At 51.7% G+C, this 20,308-nt stretch overlaps 2 protein-coding genes across 5 annotated transcripts in view; both read left to right on the top strand.

Annotated features, from left to right (window-relative positions):
• Positions 1 to 7,748, top strand: part of LGMN (legumain) — a 31,471-nt gene extending 23,723 nt beyond the window's left edge. For all 4 annotated transcript variants that reach the window (XM_084873591.1, XM_084873594.1, XM_084873593.1 and 1 more), the window contains exons 7-14: positions 462 to 524; positions 1,247 to 1,313; positions 2,126 to 2,244; positions 2,326 to 2,415; positions 3,516 to 3,716; positions 5,095 to 5,265; positions 6,998 to 7,065; positions 7,292 to 7,748. In XM_084873591.1, coding sequence (XP_084729717.1) covers positions 462 to 524; positions 1,247 to 1,313; positions 2,126 to 2,244; positions 2,326 to 2,415; positions 3,516 to 3,716; positions 5,095 to 5,265; positions 6,998 to 7,065; positions 7,292 to 7,334 — 822 coding nt within the window. In that variant the 3' untranslated portion in view covers positions 7,335 to 7,748. The remainder of the gene's footprint in view (positions 1 to 461; positions 525 to 1,246; positions 1,314 to 2,125; positions 2,245 to 2,325; positions 2,416 to 3,515; positions 3,717 to 5,094; positions 5,266 to 6,997; positions 7,066 to 7,291) is intronic.
• Positions 1 to 20,075, top strand: part of OTUB2 (OTU deubiquitinase, ubiquitin aldehyde binding 2) — a 132,858-nt gene extending 112,783 nt beyond the window's left edge. Inside the window, exon 7 of the transcript XR_014794103.1 lies at positions 19,895 to 20,075. The gene's annotated coding sequence lies outside the window, so the exon portion shown is untranslated. The remainder of the gene's footprint in view (positions 1 to 19,894) is intronic.
• Positions 20,076 to 20,308: the final 233 nt, after the last annotated feature.

Here is a 20,308-nt window from a genome sequence, read left to right as displayed (position 1 = left end):
GCAGAGCTGTGGGGGCAAACTGGGATGGAGAGCAGAGCTGTGGGGGTGCCGTTAACCCGAGATGGGGGCTCCTAACGTCCCTCCAGGGTGGTGTGTGGGGCACACATTTAGCAGCTTGAAATCTGCCCGGGGGCACCTCCTCCGGCCACTTTCCCGACATTTCTCCACGTATGGCTGCATCAGCGGCTGCCTCAGGGTCTGGGCGCCTTGCCCTAGACACCGGAATAGAACCCGGTCCCTGAGTGCTCTGGGCGGAGGGAGGAGTGCGGAAGCGTGCTCCCCTGCCCCTTTAAATCTGAATGAACCCCCCGGGTGACATCTGGATGCTGCCGCCCTCTAGCATTGTTTCTGGGGATTGGGGGGGTAAGAATGCCAGAACACATTTGGGCTTCACTGTGGGGGGCCCAGCAAACGGTTTCTCTTGAGGTCTTGATCTGAACGCCAGTATTCTTGCCTTTTAGCTTCATGTAAAGCAACTGAATGAGACCATCCAGTACATGTACAAACACAACAAGTACCAGAAGGTAAATCAGCCTTTGGGGTGGCCGTGGGGGGGTGCGAGGAAGGCAGCGCCCACCTCCGGGACGTGCCTTCTGACTCCGGGCGGCGGCGGTGTTTTCTGGAAAGGGTGCCCTTTTGGTCAGTTTCCCGGATGGACCTTGCCTGGTCCTAGGGCTTTCGCTGGTAGATCAGAATCACTGGCCTCTTATTGCAACGAAGAGCATGGGTCCCGCCCCGGAGTTTGACTCCGGTCTGGGGAGAGGCCTGAGGCTTTGCCTTCGAGGTGACGCGGAGGCTGCTGGGCCCGGACCAGACTCTGAGGAGCACTGCTCCTCTGACTGTCAGCGGTTTGGGGCATTTGGGGGGGAAATATCACCAGGCTCTTTTCACCTGGGCCCTCGCTCGCTGTAACCGCCTGATAGAAACTGCTTAGCTCAGGCCCGGACGCGGTAGCACCGTGGGAAGACGGCCTGCGGTGCCAGCCCCGGGGCAGGGCGGTGCAAGTTTCCTCGGCATCGTCGGTGGCTCCGCTTCCCTGCGTCATCCCAGCTCACGGGTCGTGTGTTCCGTTAGGATGAACAGGTTCGAGTCCTCCTGCTTTGTGTGGCGGCAGAGATGCCTCCCGCAGCAAAAGCGAGAGACTCTTAGGGTGTGTCGGCGTGGGCAGAGCCAAAGTAAAGGGTCTTTGGGGAGCGATCTGCCCGGCCGAGGGGTGAGCCACCTGTCCCGTTCACCTCGTTTGCAGATGGTGTTCTACATCGAAGCCTGTGAGTCCGGGTCCATGATGAAACACCTGCCCGCCGACATCAACGGTAGGTGGTGGGAGCCGGGCCTCCGAGCCCGGCCGGGTGAGCCGTCCCTCACGGTGCAGTTGGTCACTCTCCGACTCTGCCGATGTGAAGAGCCAGGAAGCCTACACAGGCGGGGCCCGGGGCAGCGTAGAAGCGGGAGAGGGGTGTGGGCCGCCTCCAGTCCTCCGGGGTTAGTGGCCAGAGAAGAAGGAATCGCACTGAGGCTCTCGGTGCTCGTCCAGGGCTTGTAAAGCTCCGCAGACCCGTCATCGCCGTCTTGGGACTGGCCTCCGTCCTCCGCGGCGCGACACTTGCTGGCTCTGGCCTTGGCCAGGTGACGTACCCCTTTGACCCTCCTGTATTCCTGCCTGTGAAATGGGTATAACCATAGCACCTGTTTGTTTTTATATTTTATCACTATAAGTGATAACATTTGTCAAGCACAACGCTGAGCCTGTGGCAGCTATCGCAGAGGTTGAGCCAGCCTGTTGCGCCCGTAAATGTTCATTTTCTCCAGATGCTAAGTGAGGAGCCTGTGCTTCCGGCCGCCGGGCTGTGAAAACCCGGCAGCATTATCCCAGAATAGCGCCCTGTCCCAGGAAGCCCGCGGGCCTGCTTATGGCTGCACCGAGTGCCCGTCAGCTGGCTTCTCCCGCTCCCACGGGGCATTTCAGTCGAGTGGTCGTAACTGAGCAGCACAGGTGCACGGCGTCTCCGCCCTCCCCAGGCCGGCCAGGGCGGCGCTCTGCACCGGAGGAGGAAGCACGCGGCTTCACGCGGAACCCACGGCAGAGAATGAGACGGGACTAAACGGGGCCTTCCATTCCTCGCAGTGTATGCAACGACAGCCGCCAACCCAGAGGAGTCCTCCTACGCCTGTTACTACGACGAGCAGAGGTCCACGTACCTGGGGGACTGGTACAGCGTCAATTGGATGGAGGACTCGGACACGGTGAGCCCCAGGGCAGGCTGTCCGCCGAGCTTAGCCTCCAGGCGCTGACGGCCGAGGGACTCACTGTTCGCATTTCTGCAGGAGGACTTGACCAAGGAGACGCTGCACAAGCAGTACCAGCTGGTGAAGACGCACACCAACACCAGCCACGTCATGCAGTACGGGAACAAGGTGAGCCCCGGTGGCTCCCGGGCCCGGCCACGCTGAGTCTTGGTGAAGGAGCGGGGCCCGGCGGGGAGGTGGCTGGGGTCGGGGTGGCCTCGCCCCTCGTGGCCGCTCCATCCTGGGGACCTGTTAGGGCTTTGGAATCGGACCTTGCTAGGGTCAAACTGGCAAAGCCGTGAGACTTAGGGGCAAGCTGCCTCACCTGAGTCTCCATTTCCTCCACGTCAGAGCCCTCGTGTGTGGGTAACGAGGGGCGTTCAGGAAGGTCGTGCGGCAGAAAGCACTAGGCACGGGCCAGGCCCACGGGAGAGGGCCCTCCGTCGGAAGCTGCTCCAGCTTCCCCAGCCCGGCCCCTAGAACCCCCGCCTCGGATTACCCGGGTCCTGCCTCGCTCTACAGGCTGCAGGGGTTCCCTTGACCCTTTGGCTGTAAGTTAGAGACTTTCCCCTTCCAGCTCTGCCCAGAGGGACCGAGGTCGTGAACTAGGGTCGCAGGGCTGCCTGGACAAGGTCACAGCCAGTGGGGCCTGAGGGACTCCTCTGTGGCATTAGCTCTGCCCAGCCCGGTAGACCCAGATCTCAGCTCTAACCTGGATGCACTCTCACCTTCCTGGTTACGAGGGACAGGTGCTGAGCAGGGAGGGTGGTCAGCCCAGGGTCCCCCATCTGCGTGACCGTGGAGGAGTGGCTGCCTTTCGAACATGACAGAATCGCAGTTCTGCAAAGGAAGCCCGGCTTTGTTGAAGCTCATTGTGGATTGCAGGTGCTCAGCGGTGTTGTCTTGCCCAGTGTTGGCATGTAGTTGTCTTTTTAATCCTCACCTGAGGATATGTCTTCACTGATTTGTTTTTTAAAAGAGAGAGGAACATTAATATGAGAGAAGCATCGCCCTGACTGGAGATTGAACCCGCAACCTTTTGGTTTACGGGACGATGTTGCAGGGACTGAGCCACCTGGGCAGGGCGGTGCGTGTTCTCAGGCTGCGATGCGGCCCTTCAGTGGTCCTGAAACCGGGCGGCGGGAACTGTGGGCCTCCAGGACCAGGGTAAGGCTGGCCCTCCTACTCTTCCCGTTCCAACCAGTTCCTCTCTCTCTCTCCACCCCCAGTCCATCTCCACCATGAAGCTGATGCAGTTCCAGGGCGTGAAACACAAGGCCAGCACTCCCGTCTCCCTGCCTCCCGTCCAGCGCCTCGACCTCACCCCGAGCCCCGAGGTGCCGCTCACGATCATGAAGAGGAAGCTGATGCTCACCAACGACCTGCAGGAGTCCCGGCGTCTGGTTGAGCAGATCCACAGGCACCTGGAGGTGAGTCCTGGGTGGGGCCAGGGGACGTCCGTTGATTCCTGTGCTGTTACTTGGTAATGATTGTGTTATTTCCCACTGGAACAACGTAAACCTACTTTTCCTCACCCTGTATCTAATAATCCCAACGATTGGTCTCTCACACTATCTGTCCTTTTTAGTGAAGAGCTAATATGCAAAGTGACCACCACTCTAACACACAAGATGGTCTGTCGCCCTCATATGGTCAAAGATGGCCACCCCCATGTGGACACAAGATGGCTGGCAGGGGAAGGCAGTTGTGGGCAATCAGGCTAGCATTGGAGGGAGGGGGGCCAGGCTGCAGGGGAGGGCAGTTGAGGGGGACCAGGCCTGCAGGGGAAGGCATGTGGGGGCGACCAGGCCAGCAGGGGAGGGCAGTTGGGAGTGACTAGGCCTGCAGGGGAGGGCTGTTAGGGGTGACCGGGTTGGCAGGGGAGTGATTAGGGGGTGATCAGGCTGGCAGGGGAGTGATTAGGGGGTGATCAGGCTGGCAGGCAAGTAGTTGGGAGCCAGCAATCCAGGATTTGAGAGGGATGTCCAACTGCCCGTTTAGGCCCGATCCCACCGAGGGGTCCCAGATTGGAGAGGGTGCAGGCTGGGCTGAGGGACACACACCCCCATGCACGAATTTCGTGCATCGAGCCTCTACTTGTGGTATAATAACCAGGGCATAATGCTTTTTGTCTCAGCCACAGTGTAACCAGCATTCTCATACTTCTTTAGTCTTATACCTATTTACACTCTTAAAATTATTCACCCCAAAGAGCTAATATTTATGATGGTTATATCACTATTTCCTGCATTAGAAATGAACACTGAGATTTAAAAAGTATTAAATCACTTAGAAATGAAAATTATTCTAGTTGTTAATCCTTACCAGAGGATATTTTTCAGTTGATTTTTAGAGAGAGTGGAAGGGAGGGAAAGAAGGTAGGGAAAGGGGGGGGGGGGTGCGTGAGAGAGACACAGCCATTGGTTGCCTCCTGCACCTGCTGTGACCTGAACCAGAGATCAAGCCTGCAATCCAGGTACATGTCTTTGATCGGGAATCAATCCTTGACCCTTTGGACATCAGTCTGTTTGGGAGTTGGGCCTTTCCCTCCTTTCCTCGGAGTGGCCCGCATGCCTGCTCCTGAGGTACTTAGATGCCAGGAGACCCCCCGCTAAAAGGCACGGGATTTCCCAAGGTCTCCGGCTGTCACAGGCGCCACATGTTCCGCCGCCTGCAGGATGCGCCTGTTGGCATCCGATTTACCATAGGGGGTGGGGGCTGTGGGAAGGAAAGGTCCTGGCCCAGCCCGGGTCCGAGAGGCCTGTGAGGTGAAGTACGATACATTTCCAAGGACGCGTGTCTCCACAGAGCAGGCACATCATGGAGAAGTCGGTGCGGAAGATCGTGTCCCTGCTCACGCGGTCCGATGACGAGACCGAGAGGCTCCTGTCCGAGAGGGCCCCGCTCACCGCACACGGCTGCTACCAGGCCGCCGTGTCCCACTTACGCATGCACTGCTTCAACTGGCACACCCCCACGGTAAGCACTGCCTCCGCTGGCACACCCCACGGTAAGCACTGCCTCCGCTGGCACACCCCACGGTAAGCACTGCCTCCGCTGGCACACCCCACGGTAAGCACTGCCTCCGCTGGCACACCCCACGGTAAGCACTGCCTCAGCTGGCACATCCCACGGTAAGCACTGCCTCAGCTGGCACACCCCACGGTAAGCACTGCCTCAGCTGGCACACCCCACGGTAAGCACTGCCTCAGCTGGCACACCCCACGGTAAGCACTGCCTCCGCTGGCACACCCCACGGTAAGCTGGGTCGGGCAGGGCCGCCGTGGCTGCACCCAGACTTCCATGGGCAGACGGGCCTTCCCTGCATCCTGATCCCAAAGCTACAGCACTGCTGTCCATGGAATCTTGTCACAGGCTCCGCCCAGGCCGAGCACAATGGCTCCCCCAGGCCTGCAGCAGCGGGAGAGGAAGGTGGTCAGACTCGCTGACCATAAGTGCCGCCCCGGGCCCGTCGTCATCCCCGTGGGTGGGAGTTCCCCAGGCGTAGATGTCTCAACTCCATTCTCTTCATGCCTCTGGCCCTGCCACCCCTGCCCTCCACACCAACCACACAGGTTTTTCTCCCTTTGGGATCTGCTCTGGCTGCTCCCCAAGAAATAGTGTTGAAGCCAGGCCCTGGCCATGGGGGAGGAGGAAGGTCCTAACCAGCCTCCTCTCCGATCAGTACCACGTGGTGCTGGATCCTCCCGGGGAAGGCTCAGCAAACCGGCCCGCAGCTCCAGGCCTGCCCACAGCCTGGGGTTCCCTCCACCCCCGTTTTTATAAACAAAGTTTTATGGGGCACAGCCCCCTGTGGTGCTCACACTGCACTGCAGGGGAGCCGAGTGGTCCTGACTGCCCACAGACTAGTCCCCGCTTCTCTTCCCGGGGAGCCGGCCTCCTGCGGGAGCCGTGTCCTGCAGCGTGGCAGCCACCACCCTCGCATGGCTACTCAAATGTGGGTTTAAATTTAAATGAAGTGAAATGTGAAGCCAGTTCCTCAGCTGCACCAGCCACATCCCACCTGTCCAGCAGCCACACGTGGGCGGTGGCTCCGCACGGAGGACCCTGCCACACATTTCTGTCGTGGCCAAAGGCTCCTCGGGCTGTGACGCGCACACTGTGGTCACGTGGGCTTCCACGGGGCGGGGGTCCTGGCCACGCGGGAGGTAGCTCTCCGGTATTAGGGAGCTTTTTTGTTTGTTTTCATTTATTTAACACAGTATTTCCTTATTCACTTAATAATTTAAACCTTCCCACTTATCGAGTGAATACTTGATTCTGTGCAGTACTGTTTGCCTCTGGACTCACACGGTGAAGCTCTTCCTCATGAGAGTTCTCTGCGTTCCCTTCCCACCCGTCTCCCTCACCCATTGTCCCTCCCGGAGCGAGGCTCCAAGAAACGAAGCCGGTGGCCGGGGCGGTGCTGGGTTCCAGAGGGAGCGGGGCCTGCGGGCTCTGCACCAGGAGGCCTCACCTGGGCTCGTGCTCTCGGGGGCTGCCCGCCCCATGACGGGAGCATTGGGGGGATGGTTCATGAATCTTTCCAGCTTATCAAAATGCGGGGAGGGGTCCCTGACCCAAAACAGGTCACGAATCCCTGCTGAAGGTGCTCTGCCTCTGCAGCCAGGGAAGTGGGACGTGCCCACGTGAAGAGCTGGCGGCACGGTGCAGGGATGTCTGACTGTGTCGTGGGTCTGTTTTCCTGCAGTACGAGTACGCCCTGAGACATCTGTACGTGCTGGCCAACCTCTGTGAGGAACCCTACCCGATCGACAGGTGAGCCAGCCCAAAGGTCACTGTCGCCGAGAGCAGAAGGCAGCGGCCTGCTCTCCTTCCCACCGGCCGGCGCTGGGCTCCTGCCTCTGCCTGCGGCCGCGCGTGCCCCGCGGAGGCAGCAGAAATAGCTGCCTTCACACGGGACGGCCTGCTCCGTGTTGGGCTGCGTTTGTCTCTGTGTCTCCAGAGCTGACCCGGTTCACCACCTTCTTCCCGTTTCTTGCAGAATAAAGTCGTCCATGGACAAGGTGTGCCTTGGTTACTACTGAGCCGCTGCCTTCCCGCCGCTGCTCTGAGCGTGAACACCGGCCCTGGGAGCGCCGACCGGAGGAGGCAGGCGGAGCGAGGGAGGCTGGGCCTTTCCGGGGCCGCTCGCCTTCCCCGCCTCCCCCTCCCCTGCAGCCGGGGACGCTCTGAAACCTCGGGTTTGGCCGGAAAAGGCTGTTTGCTTCCTGGGAGGCTTGTTGCCTGTTTGTTAAGAGGCAGGGGGTTCGCCTGGGCTTCGGGGGCCGGTGAGCGGATCTCTGCGGAGGAGCTGGGAGCTGGAGCTCGAGGCGTCAGCCCGATCATTGGGAAGGTCAACAGAAACCCATCCAGAAAACTACTTTTAGAAAATAATAACGTTTTGATTGCTTTTTATGTTTTACTCCTCAATAAGGATAAAAATAAAGGTTGTGACTGAAGCCGAGCATTAATTTGGGGCCCTGGGCTCCCCTCCCTGCCTCCCTCCCCCCCTGTGGGCGCTCCTCTGCCCGCCTGCACCAGCGGCCTCCTGTGCCTCTGCCACCGCCCTTCCTTCCTCTTGCCTCAGTGCCTTGCCCTGTACTTGACAGCCTCAATGTGTATCTGGAAGTGCCGCTCCCCCGAACCTTCTTCATCCTCCTCCTCTCCCCACCCATTGAGAGTCCTGTCTCCTGTCTGCGCCCTCTTTACATCTGTCAGCAGCTGTCAGGGTCGGCCCTACACCAGTGCTGGGGGAGAAGGGTTATTGCAGTTCCTCCGGGGCAAAGGCTGCCTGACTTGCCTGACCCTTGGCCCGGTGCCTACGCAGGGAGTGCTCACGGTGGATCAGACATGTAACACTAGTTAGTGGAACACTAACTACAGCCACGCAGCGGGGTTTTAAGCAGCAGTAAGAGGGAATGGAGCTGGTAACACGCTACACATTAGGCCACGTGAGAGAGGCCCATATTTCGAGATCCCCTTGATACCTATAGAAACAGGAAGTGAGTGGTGCCGAGGCCCAGGAAGAGGGGAAATGGGGAAATAGCGATGGCCAGTGGGTCTGAGATTCCTCCTGAGGTGATGAAAATGAAAGTTTTTGTGGTGATTGTTCAGCTCCATATGCGAAACACCATTGAACTGTGCACACTAAGTGGAAATGGTGTGCTTAATTATACTTCAATAAAGCTGTTGTTTAAGCCGTATAGCTGGATGGCTCAGCTAGCCAGAGGCTGCCAAGAGGAAAGGCGGCACCTGCTGACCTTGTCACTCAGGGCCACTTGTGTTCATGCGGTGGAACCCGGTTCGGCAGTGACGCCTTTGAAGTTTGCAGTGAGGAACGGAAGGTGGGAGACTGGCAGACGGTTATGCCTTGACCAACTCGGGGTGGGGGTGGAGTACTTTATTTCTAAGGAGCTGTTGTTTTTTATCAGCACAAACATCCCTTCTCAGTAAGGTTCTCATAGGGCTAATAATCAAGTGACTTTGGGATAAAGAACGCATTGTCTGGATTTGGGGCACGCTAGGGTTTTAAGTAACAAATACAAGGTCACTGCATGTGTTTCTCACTCACACTCAGCAACCCCAGTGCCGGCTGATGTCCAAAGACATGCAGATCCTGAAGGAGTGGATTTTTACAGGGAGCCTCTTACAAGGCCTCAAGGTTCTGGTGGCAAAAGCTCTGGTGTTTACTGGAACGGTTAACTACCCTCCTGCTCCTGCTTCTCCATTCGTCCTCTCTGTAGGAAATACAGTATATTTGCTTATTGAACTCTCAGAAATGCAAATGTTCACGGTACTGAAGGGGAAAGCAGCTGTGTTTCATTTCTCAATAAACGATTTCATCATCTCAACGCCTTGCCGCTTTCTCCTGTGGTTGGTGGGTCCCATCCCTGTAGGAAGCCATTTCCTCAAAGGGTTTAGATTTCTAATAATGGGGGGACCTTCCCATGTGCGTCACAACAGGGACCAGCATTTTTTCTAATTATACCCAAAATGTACACACACGCGCTCTGGCACATGAAGTGCGCAGCCCAGAAACATTCAGGACAGAGCTTGGCCATCCCTACTCCCCACCCCCCCAAACCTCAAATACAGTTCGGTATTCATCCTTAGAGGCCCCTTTCTCCACATTTACATACTTAACTACAAATTATACTTCTATTTGTTTCCTCTTCATTATAAAGTAAGACATTAAAAACCATGTCAAACATAGTGGATTATAAGGCAGACACCCTTCACTCGGGCCAAGAAATAGAACTTGACCAGCGGTATTGGTCAAGATTCTCCAGAGAAACAACCGACAGGATGTGTAAGCACATACAGAGATTGAGCTTAAGGAACTGGCTCACACGATGGAGAGTTGGTGAATCCAAAGTTGCAGGCTGGATACACGGGGGAGTTTGCTGGTAGACTTCCTTCTTGATCAGGGGACGTCAGTTTTGATTGTCTGAAGACCTTCAACTGATTGCATGGGGCCCACCCACGTTATGGAAGGTAATCTGCTTTGTTCAAAATATACTAATTTACATGTGAATATCCAAAAAACACCTTTGCAACAACATCCAGAATGTTTGACCAAATATTGGCTCTGACCCGGCCAAATTGACACAAAACCTTCATAGCAACCACCTCTAGCCCATACATGCTCTATCCCAGTCACAGCACTGGCTCCCCACAAAAGTAACCTCTCCCCCTGTGTCCTTTTTCTCTTTTTCAAAACATTATTGATTTCAGAGAGGTTACTGAAGAGAGAGAGAGAGAAACCTCAATGATAAGAAAGAATCATGGATCCGCTGCCTCCTTCACACCCCATACTGGGGACCGAGCCCTCAACTCAGGCACGTGCCTCGACTGGGAATGGAATTGTGACTTCCTAGTTCATACACAGGTCAACTCAACCTCTGAGCCATGCCAGCTAGGCATCCCTGTATCCTATAGATTTGGTTGAAAGTAAACAGCTCTAGACACTAGTCTTACCCACTTTTTTTTTTTTTTTTAAAGGTCATTTCTTCCAGTGTCTAATCTACAGGTTTTCCCCTCATCTCTTTCCCTTCCACTTTCTGCTGAAGACCCAGGCTGCTGGTTTGGAATTTTTCAGTCTGGGTTTTACTGATTGCATGCTCATGGTTTTGGCCCCGGTGTCTCTTACAAATCAGCAGCTGGATCATCAGCTTGAGCAGACGCTGGCCGCCTTTGGTGAGAAGGCACAGGGTGGCTGGGTTTGCTCCTTTTTGATGATACAGTAGTTGGTCTTCAATGCATAGATCCATTGATTCATTGAGGAATTGCAAATGGGTGAAATTCTAATTTTATTTTATTTCATTTATTAGCTTGAATAACTATAAGGAATCACTTCCTCCCCTTATCTGCTATATCCACTGGTATAGCTCATATAGAAAAGGCAGGAAAATCCATTTTATCTTATTTACCTAATTTTAAAAATTGGTTCCTTTCCTCAAAATGTGATCCAATAAGCTTTCTAAATATCTTGAATTTACAGTTTAAACATGTCTAATGGGTTTCAATCCATTGCACTTTACTGAAGCCCGAAGTGTCTTTTTTTATGGCCAATGGAATCTTCCAGGTTGATTCCCAAAGCTTTTTTTTTTTAATGTATATATTTTTATTGTTGATAATATTACAGATGTCTCCCATTTACACCCCCTTTACCCCTCCTCCCAGTCCCTATCCATGTCCACCCCCAGTCTTCACTACCCGATTGCCCATGTCCATGGGCTATGCATATCCTATATGATAAAGAGGTGATATGCAAATCAACCATCACTATCACAAAGATGGCTGCCTACAACCAGGCCAGCAGGGGGGTTAGTGAGGGATGACCAAACAACTGAATAAGCAGGCTGCATGGGGTGACCAGGCTGGTGTGTGGGGGCAGTTGGGGGTGATCAGGACATCGAGTGGGCAGTTAGAAACAACCAGGTCAGCGGGGGTGGGGGAGTGCAGTTGGGGGCAACCAGGCCAGCAGGGGGCAGTAAGAGGCAACCAGGCTGGTGGGAGAGCAGTTAGGAGTGACCAGGCTGGTGGGAGGGGGGAGTTGAGAGACAACAGGCTGGCAGGGAGGTAGATGGGGGGCAATTAGGCTGGCAGGGGGGGAAGTGAGGGTGACTAGGCCAGTGGGGGTGGGGGGCAGTTGGGAACAAAGAGGCTAGAAGAAGGGTACAGTTAGGGGCAACCAGGCCAGCAGGGGAGGCAGTTAGGGGTGAGTTGGTTGGCAAGCAGAGGCAGTGAGGAGCAGCCAGGCAGCCAGGCAGGTGAGCGATTAGGAGCCAGTAGTCCAGGATTGTGAGTTGGACATCCATTGACAGGTCCCGGATTGGAGAGGGTGCAGGCTGGGCTGAGGGGACCCCCTCTGCACAAATTTCATGCACTGGACCTCTAGTAAGTATATAAGTTCTTTGGTTTATCTCTTCTCATTTCCCCAACCCACATTGAGGTATCTCAGTCTGTTCCATGCTTCTCCCAAAGCCTTTTGATATGATCCTAATAAACAATAGCTGCTGGAACCGGTTTGGCTCAGTGGACAGAGCGTCGGCCTGCGGACTGAAAGGTCTCAGGTTCAATTCCGGTCAAGGGCATGTACCTTGGTTGCGGGCACATCCCCAGTAGGGGGTGTACAAGAGGCAACTAATTGATGATTCTCTCTCGTCAATGTTTCTAACTCTCTATCCCTCTCTCTTCCTCTCTGTAAAAAATCAATAAAAATATATTTTTTAAAACAACAACAACAAAAAAAAACTTCAATAGATTTCTTCCTATCTGGTATATCAAGATGATCTGTTCTTATATTGTCCATTTCCTTTCCCAAAGCTAGGAACAGCTGTACTTCCAAGAGACCCTGGTTTCTTTTCATGAGAATGGTATTTCAAGACAACAATCCGAGTGCTATTGTTTCTAGGTCTCTGAATGGAGGAGGAGCACTACTCTATACACATATATGCATGTATATACATTATATATGCACGTTATCAAAGACCTCAGCAGTTCATACTGTCTTTTCCAGTTCCAATTCTGGACAAATAGATTTTAATTAACCTCATATATATTGTATCTCCTTTCTTCCACATCAGGAATGCTGTTTCTCAAGGGTACACACTATGATACAATTAGAATATCTCAGAATAGTAACACGGATACTTCCATCAATGATTGTAATTACTGAAAACATTGCTATATATGCCATCCCCATTTTCCAGTGTTTTATGGTTGGACCTATATCTACACTGTTAGAGCACATAGCCATTGCATGCCACATTCTTTTTTTTTTAATATATCAATATATTTTATTGATTTTTATACAGAGAGGAAGGGAGAGAGATAGTTAGAAATATCGATGAGAGAGAGTCATTGATCAGCTGCCTCTTGCACACCCCCTACTGGGGATATGCCCGCAACCAAGGTACATGCCCTTGACCGGAATCGAACCCGGGACCCTTCAGTCCCCAAGCCGACGCTCTATCCATTGAGCCAAACCGGTCCTGGCGCCACATTCTTTTTTAACCCTCATTTAGATTTGGGTTGATGGGAGGCAGGTGTTCCAAATTAAAGTTCATAGTTGTTGTTTTTTAAGTAAAGTACTTTTCATATGTTTTTATTGATTTCAGAGAGGAAGGGAGAGGGAAAAATAGACACATTAATGATGAAAATCATTAACATGCTGCCTACTGTACACCCCTACTGAGGATTGAGCGTAAAACCTGGGCATGTGCCCTTGACCGGATTGCAAACCTGGGACTCTTTAGTGTGCCAGCTGATACTCTATCCACTGAGCCAAAAGGGCTAGGGCTCAAAGTTCATAGTTTTAAAGAGCTGTCTGCAATGATCCACGCCACGTTTCCACATGCTTACTAGATCTACAGTTGTCTTTCCACAGAAGCACATAGTACCATTAGTCACGGGGTCCCATCATGTTCTCCCAGATTTTATTGTGGTTTCACACACAGTGTTGAGCCGAGGTTGCTCACCAGGAAACCTGGGAGCATGCCCAGAACACCAGCACGCCCGCTGCAACCCTAGAGTTCTGACCGCAGCTGTCTAGGCGAGGCTTTGGGACCAGGGCTCCTCGGGAGAGTCTAGTGAGCAGCCGGCACTGAGGGTGGCTCTGCGACAGCTTCCCAGCCAGCACAGGACCAAACCCAAGGTCCCTATCACGCCCTCAGGCCTTGCTGATCAGACTGAGCCACCTCTCCCTCGTCCCTCGCTCCCCACACTCCAGACACGGGAGCCTCTTTGCTGTTCTCAAACACACCAACCAAATCCCCATGTCAGGGCATTTGCCCTTGTCAGGACCCCTTTCCGGAATGTTCTTCCTAGGCATTTGCCTGTCTTGCTCCTTTACTCCATTCAGGTCTCTGCTCAAATGCCACCTCCTCAGAGAAGCCCTCCATGGCCACCCATCTAAAATACCAGGCTTCACCGAACGCTACCCCCTTACCCTGTTTATTTTTGGTTATCAACTCTACACATTATATATCATATAGTTAGCAGTTTATCTGGCCTACATCAATGCTGGGAAATAGTCAAAGCTTAATAAATATATTTGAACAAATAAAGAGTAGATGAGAATAGTTGTAAAACAATGCAAGCTCTCACGTGTAAGAAGTGCTTGTTAACTGTTTCCCAACTCACATAAAGCCAGTTGCTTCCCTGCCTTGTGACAAATTACTAAAAACACAGTGACCCCTGCTGGAATTTGCATCTGAGCCCCACAGAGCATAGCTGTCCAGTAATGCAGATGCCAAGAAAGGAACATGTCGATGCAGAAATGGTCAGCACCTACGAGGCCTTCTAATGGGCATTCATGACAAATTCCCCAGGAGATAGTTCTGACGGTTACAAAAGCCTTGGTTGGTACCACACCTTCCAAAGCAGGGACTTTCTGCTGCCATGTGGCCAAGACGGGGGACTTCCAGGCAGTTTGCGATGAGCTTCCTTAGTCACAAGGAAAGTGCGGGGCAGCTGGGCTTTCATGGAGCCCTTTGACAGAACTCCTGTGGTCATTCGACCAGGCCTCGGCACTGCCAGCCTCTCGCACTTCCATTTTTTAGAAACAAGAAACAACTGGGGTGACTGCCTCGTCTGGTGGCTTCTGCGGGCCACCTCTCCAGAGCCCACCCCTGCCTGGCCTTGGTCCTCCCATTCTGACACGGTCCCTGCTCTTTTTTTTATTTTATTTTATTTTTAAAAATATATTTTACTGATTTTTTACAGAGAGGAAGGAAGAGAGATAGAGAGCTAGAAACGTCGATGAGAGAGAAACATCAACCAGCTGCCTCCTGCACACCCCCTACTGGGGATGTGCCCTCAACCCAGGTACATGCCCTTGACCGGAATCGAACCTGGGACCTTTCAGTCCACAGACCGACGCTCTATCACTGAGCCAAACTGGTTTCGGCACAGCCCCTGCTCTTAACCGGCCACAGCTAGATCCCGATGATTTGGTCTGAGCACTCAATAAACACCTGTAAACTCCACGAGGGCAAGCTTTATCCATTAAGTACCCCTCCCCCCAATACATTAATCCACATTCAGCACAGAGCTGAATAGTTGGTGGAGGAATAAGATAACAATTGCTAGCACTCACTGTATGCCGTGCACTGCAGGAAGCCCACACACTTCCCATACATCAGTTCATTAATTAGGGTGACACACTGGTCCCGGAGTGCTCAGGATGGAACCTAGAACTCCCTCAAACCCTGAAACATGGGGACAGTTGGTCCCTTATTCATCAGTTCAGGCTGCCATAACTAGCCCACAGACTGGGGGGTTTCAGTAACACAACAGAAATAAATTTCCTCACAGTTTGGGGGCCTGGAAGTCCCAGGTGACGATGCCGTCAGGGTTGGTTTCTGGTGAGACCTCATCCTGGCGTGCCTGCTGCTCTCCCTGTGGAGAGGGTTGGTCTCCTCTCGTCTTAGAAGGCAGAGTCCCCTCCGAGGCCCCCTCACTCCTGGGAGACTGACTGTAGGTCCTTAGTACTTACTGGACACACGTGGGCTGTTACTTTTAGAAGCTGAGTGGGGCACACAGGCATACACTTCACAGATGTTGCGGGTTTTACAAATTTGAAGGCCGGAGCCTTCACCAGCAATAAGATTACAACCCGCTTTATTGCAATGCTCGCTTTATTGTGGCGGTCTGGAACTAAACCCACAATTCTTCTGAGGTGTACCTGCACTAAGAATTCTTTCCGGATTTGTAAACTAAACCAGGGACCCACTTACAGCTCATGACTTAATTGCAGTCCAGTCTCACTTGGAGGTGGGTCTTCCCGAAGATTAACCACGGCCGATCGCTCTGGAGCCCAAGAGCTTTCTATGTGTGTGGAAGTTGGAGGGTTTGTACCTGTGGCAGGACTCTGTGCCTTGGGGACTTTCCTGTCCTAAGGGCTGAGTCAAGAAATGTTTCCCTTAAGATTCCCTTTCATAGGAGGCTCCCCTAGACATTCTCTGTCCCCATCACCCCAAGAAAGAGAGCAGAGAGCGGTATAAGCCATGTGTTATGGAGCTCTGTTTGAGTTTCCAGCAAAAGTGCCAGGAACCCTTGCTCACAGGGTACCTTCTGGCAGAAATGACATTCTCTGCTACCCCCTGCTGTCCAGCCCAGATCTTAAGAAGCACAAGGCCTTTTGTTCCAGGGTCGCCTCCTAGGGCGGGGCTGACGGAAGCCAAGGCTGTAGGCTCCACCCTGGAACTCCGCCCCATCCAAGCTGAACACAGAGACTTTTAAGGCTACCAACTCAGGGAAGCTGCGAAAATGCAGAGACAAGGAAACAGATCACAAAAGAAAGAAATGGAGGACAAAAAGCGACTGGATATAGAGTTCAAAACGACGCTTATAAGGTCTTTCAAGAATTTCCTAGGAAAGGCAGATAAAATAAATGAGACCTATGAGGATATGAAAAGGGATCAACTAGAAATAATAAGGGATCAACTAGAAGTAATAAGGGATCAATTAGAAATAAAGAATACATTGTCTGAAATAAAAAAAATATTATACAGAGTCCTAAAAACAGAATGGAAGATCGCAAGAATCAAGTCAAAGATTTGGAGCATAAAGAGCCAGAAGACACTCCTCTGCAAAAGCAAGAAGACAAGATAATCCAGAAAGTTGAAGATAATGTAAGAAACCTCTGGGACAACTTCAAGTGAACCAACACCAGAATTATGGGGGTCCCAGAAGAAGAAAGAGAGCAAGATACCAAAAACATACTGGAAGAAATATTGACAGAAAACTTCCCCCACCTGGTGAAAGAATTAGACTTACAAGTCCAGGAAGCACACAGAACCCCAAACAAAAGAAATCCAAAGAGGACCACACCAAGACACATCATAATTAAAATTCCAAGAGCAAAAGACAAAGAGAGAATATTAAAAGCAGCAAGAGAAAAGCAGGTAGTTACGTATAAAGGAGCACCCATAAGATTGTCAGCTGATTTCTCAACAGAAACCATGCAGGCCAGATGGGAATGGCAAGAAATATTCAAGGTGATGAATAGCAAGAACCTACAACCAAAAATACTCTACCCAGCAAAGCTATCACTCAGAATCGAAGGCCAGATAAAGAGCTTCACTAATAAAAAAAAGCTAAAGGAGTTCATCACCGCCAAACCAGAATTATATGAATTGCTGAAGGGGGTTCTTTCGGAAGAGAAAGAAAATAAAGATAAAAATTATGAAAAATTATGAACAACAAATACGTAAGTATCAACAAGTGAATCTAAAAACCAAGGGAATTAAAAAATCTGATGAACAATATTAACTAGTGAATATAATAGAATCAGAGGTATGGAAGGGGAGTGAACTGACGATTCTCGGGGAAAAGGGAAGTGGGGGGTGTGGGAAGAGACTGAACATAAACTGTGCACCTATGGATGAGAACAATGGGGGTGGGGAAAGGGCAGAGGGTGGGGTGGGAACCTGGTGGAGGGGTGCAATGGAGGGGGAAAAATGAGGAACATTTGTAATAATATGAACAATATTTATTTAAAAAATAAATAAAAACAAACAAATAAATAAATAAAAGTGAGCAGGGGAGGCAGGTCCCCGTGTGGCCCCAGGAGCCAGCTGGACAGAGGCAAAGCCTGAGGCCACCTGCCTGGAAGCCCACCCTGGCCTGCAGGATGTGGGGCCCGGGCCGGGCTTGGCCACGCTCTGGGTTAACAGTGAGCCTGACTCCAGGGTCCACCCAGGACTCAAGGTCTTTGTAGTCTGGCTGGTCTGGGCTTCCCCTGGGACCACCAGGCTTCTGGGAAAGGGAGTTGAGTTTCCGGACCACGAGGGCCCAGCCCTGAGAGAATGCGTGCATGTGTGTATCTGCTCACCCGCACACGCACACGCACGCTTTAATGGAGGTGATGTAGCTAACACGTGTTCTAAGGGGCCGCTCACATAGTGTTTGCCTCTGGGAAGTCTGTTTGCCATTGCATTGTGAGCGTCCCCAGGCCGCAGTGGATTTGTTCCAAAGACAGCAGTGGCTGCAGGATCAGACGGAGTCCCACATGTGGTGTGTGACCCTTAGGAATGGCGCAGCGTTGTCACTAACAGACAAATGGAAGCAGCCCGGGAACCTCGTTCCTCTTCTACAGCCGCTCCAGGCTCCGCAGGCCGACAGGAGAGGAGGCCGTTGTCCTCGAGGGCACGTTGGTAGTTTGAAGGCTCCGGAGCTTCTTTGGTGTCGGGAGGAGGGGGCCACTATGGGTCCTTTGCCTTTTCGCTACAGGTCACTGGTGGTCTTTTATGTGTTTTTTGTTTGTTTGTTTGTTTGTTTGTTTGTTTCGTTTGTGGGGGGATTTTTGGAATTTTTTTTGGGGGGGTGGGTGGATTTTTTTGAATTTTTGTTTGTTTGTTTTTTGTTTTGTTTTGTTTGATAAGTGAGGGAGGGTATTTGGTGAGGAACTGGTAAAGGGAACGGGATATCTAGTGTTTGGAAGAGGGAGAGCCTATTTGGAAGGGGGTGGGGTGTCCAAGGATGACCAGAACTGAAGGTGCTTCAGTAAAGCTGGGCGGCCGCTGGTGACTTGTCCTTTTTCTTCTTTTTGTTCTTTTTGGGTGGAGCAGCTAAAGTGTTATCCCCAGATAACCAAGAGAAGGAAAAAAGAAAACAGCCAATAAATGAACAACACAAAACAGCCAATAAATGAACTGAATAATAACAAATGATGCTACATTGGCTAACGGTACTTGGGAATCAGAGTCCTGCCCAGCTCAGGAGAGATGGAAACAATACCCATGGCACAACCAGAATCAGGACTCAGTGATTCATTTAGGCTCTGACGCCATTAATTCAGTGGCACCCTTGTGCCAATGCTTCCCTTGGCACATGAGAAGTCTATATTGCTCTAGGAGCTGATGCGTTAGACCATTTTTCAGTTTCAATGTGTTAGATTATTAAATAAGATGTTTGTTAATTTAGGACTTGGCTTTTCTCACTCTCCTTTTAAAAAAATCTGTTTTCCTTGATTTCAGAGAGAGGAAGGGAGAGAGAGAAATAGAAAGATCAAAAAATGTTTCTATCATGGATTGGCTGCCTCTAAATTGAGCCCAAAACTAAGGCAAGTGCCAGGACCAGGAATCGAACCGTGACCTCCCAGTTCATGGGATGATGCTCAGCCAACTGAGCCACACCAGCTGGGCTTCCTCATCCATTTTAATGACAGGCTCCCTGACACCTTGGCTCACACACAACTAACTCCTGTTCCTCTTCAAAGAGCTTGGAACGCTTAATGGTATGTTTCAGTAGTAAGATTGTCTATCTCCACTATTCACTAGTAATTTTTTCTTAAATCCTCACTGGAGGGTATTTTTTCCATTGATCTTTAGAGAGAATGTGGAAGGGACAGGAGGTGAGAGAGAGACAGAGACAGAGAGAGAGAGAAGCATCCATGTGAGAGAGACACATCCACATTCATTCTCGCATGAATCCCATCTTAGACCTGGGATGAAACCTGCAACTGAGGTACTTGACCTTGAGCAGGAATCAAACCTGTGCCCCTTCATTCCGTGGGCCGGCACTCTAACCACTGAGCCAAAACCAGCCAGGGCTCACTAATAATTCTTATACATCTAACATAACCTCTTATAGAGAATAAGCTTGAAAATAATGAAAATTAGTACCTCTGCCAAAGCAAATAGGGCTCTACCTCTTTTTGATGCCAAAACACCCTAAACATAAAGAATTATTCCTGTTTATCCCTAGCTGGTTTCCCTCCATGGACAGAGCGTAGGCCTGTGACTAAAGGGTCCCAGGTTTGATTTTGGCCAAGGGCATATGCCCACGATACAGCTCAAACCCCAGTAGGGGGAGTGCAGGAGGCAGCCAATCAATAGTTCTTTCTCATTATTGATGTTTCTCTCTCTCTCTCTCTCTCCCTCTTCCTTCATCTCTGAAATCAATAAAAAATATATTTTGAAAAAATATTCCTGTTTAGATCCCTACACATCCTCTGCTTAAACCTGCCCTTCATGGCCTTTAAATTAGTCTTATCAGAGCAGATAATTGGTCTAACTTTCTGAGCATGTCATGTACATGTACATGAACATAACTGATGTACCCAATGATTTCTGATTGAGAGTTCAAGTCCATACAGGGGTCTTCAAACTACGGCCCGCAGGCCACATGCGGCCCGCAGAGGAGTCTGATCCGGCCCGCCAGGTTTTTTGGGCAGTGAGAGCAGCCGAGGTGTTACAGTAGGAATTAGTAGTTCATATAGTCCGGCCCTCCAGCTCTCTGAGGGACCGTGATCTGGCCCCCACTTTAAAAAGTTTGAGGACCCCTGCACCTGGGTTACTTCTTTCCCCATAGCGTCACCTGCTGGACAAAGCTCACAGCACAGGATAAGGACTCAATGCAGAGGCTCAGGCTGGTTCAGTATCTTCAGGGACCAAAGCAGCTTGAAGTGCAGGCAGTGCTCACAGGGGTTAAAGTTCAAGCCCCGTAATCCGTCAGACCTGGATTCAGATCCCAGCTTCACCACTTATTCTCTGGGCCAGTGCTTACCCTT

Source organism: Pipistrellus hanaki, assembly GCF_964339955.1.
Source record: "Pipistrellus hanaki genome assembly, chromosome: 1".
Lineage (NCBI taxonomy): Eukaryota > Metazoa > Chordata > Mammalia > Chiroptera > Vespertilionidae > Pipistrellus > Pipistrellus hanaki.
The sequence above is the reverse complement of the archived record's forward strand: the minus strand, read 5'-3'. Positions and strand labels throughout refer to the sequence as shown.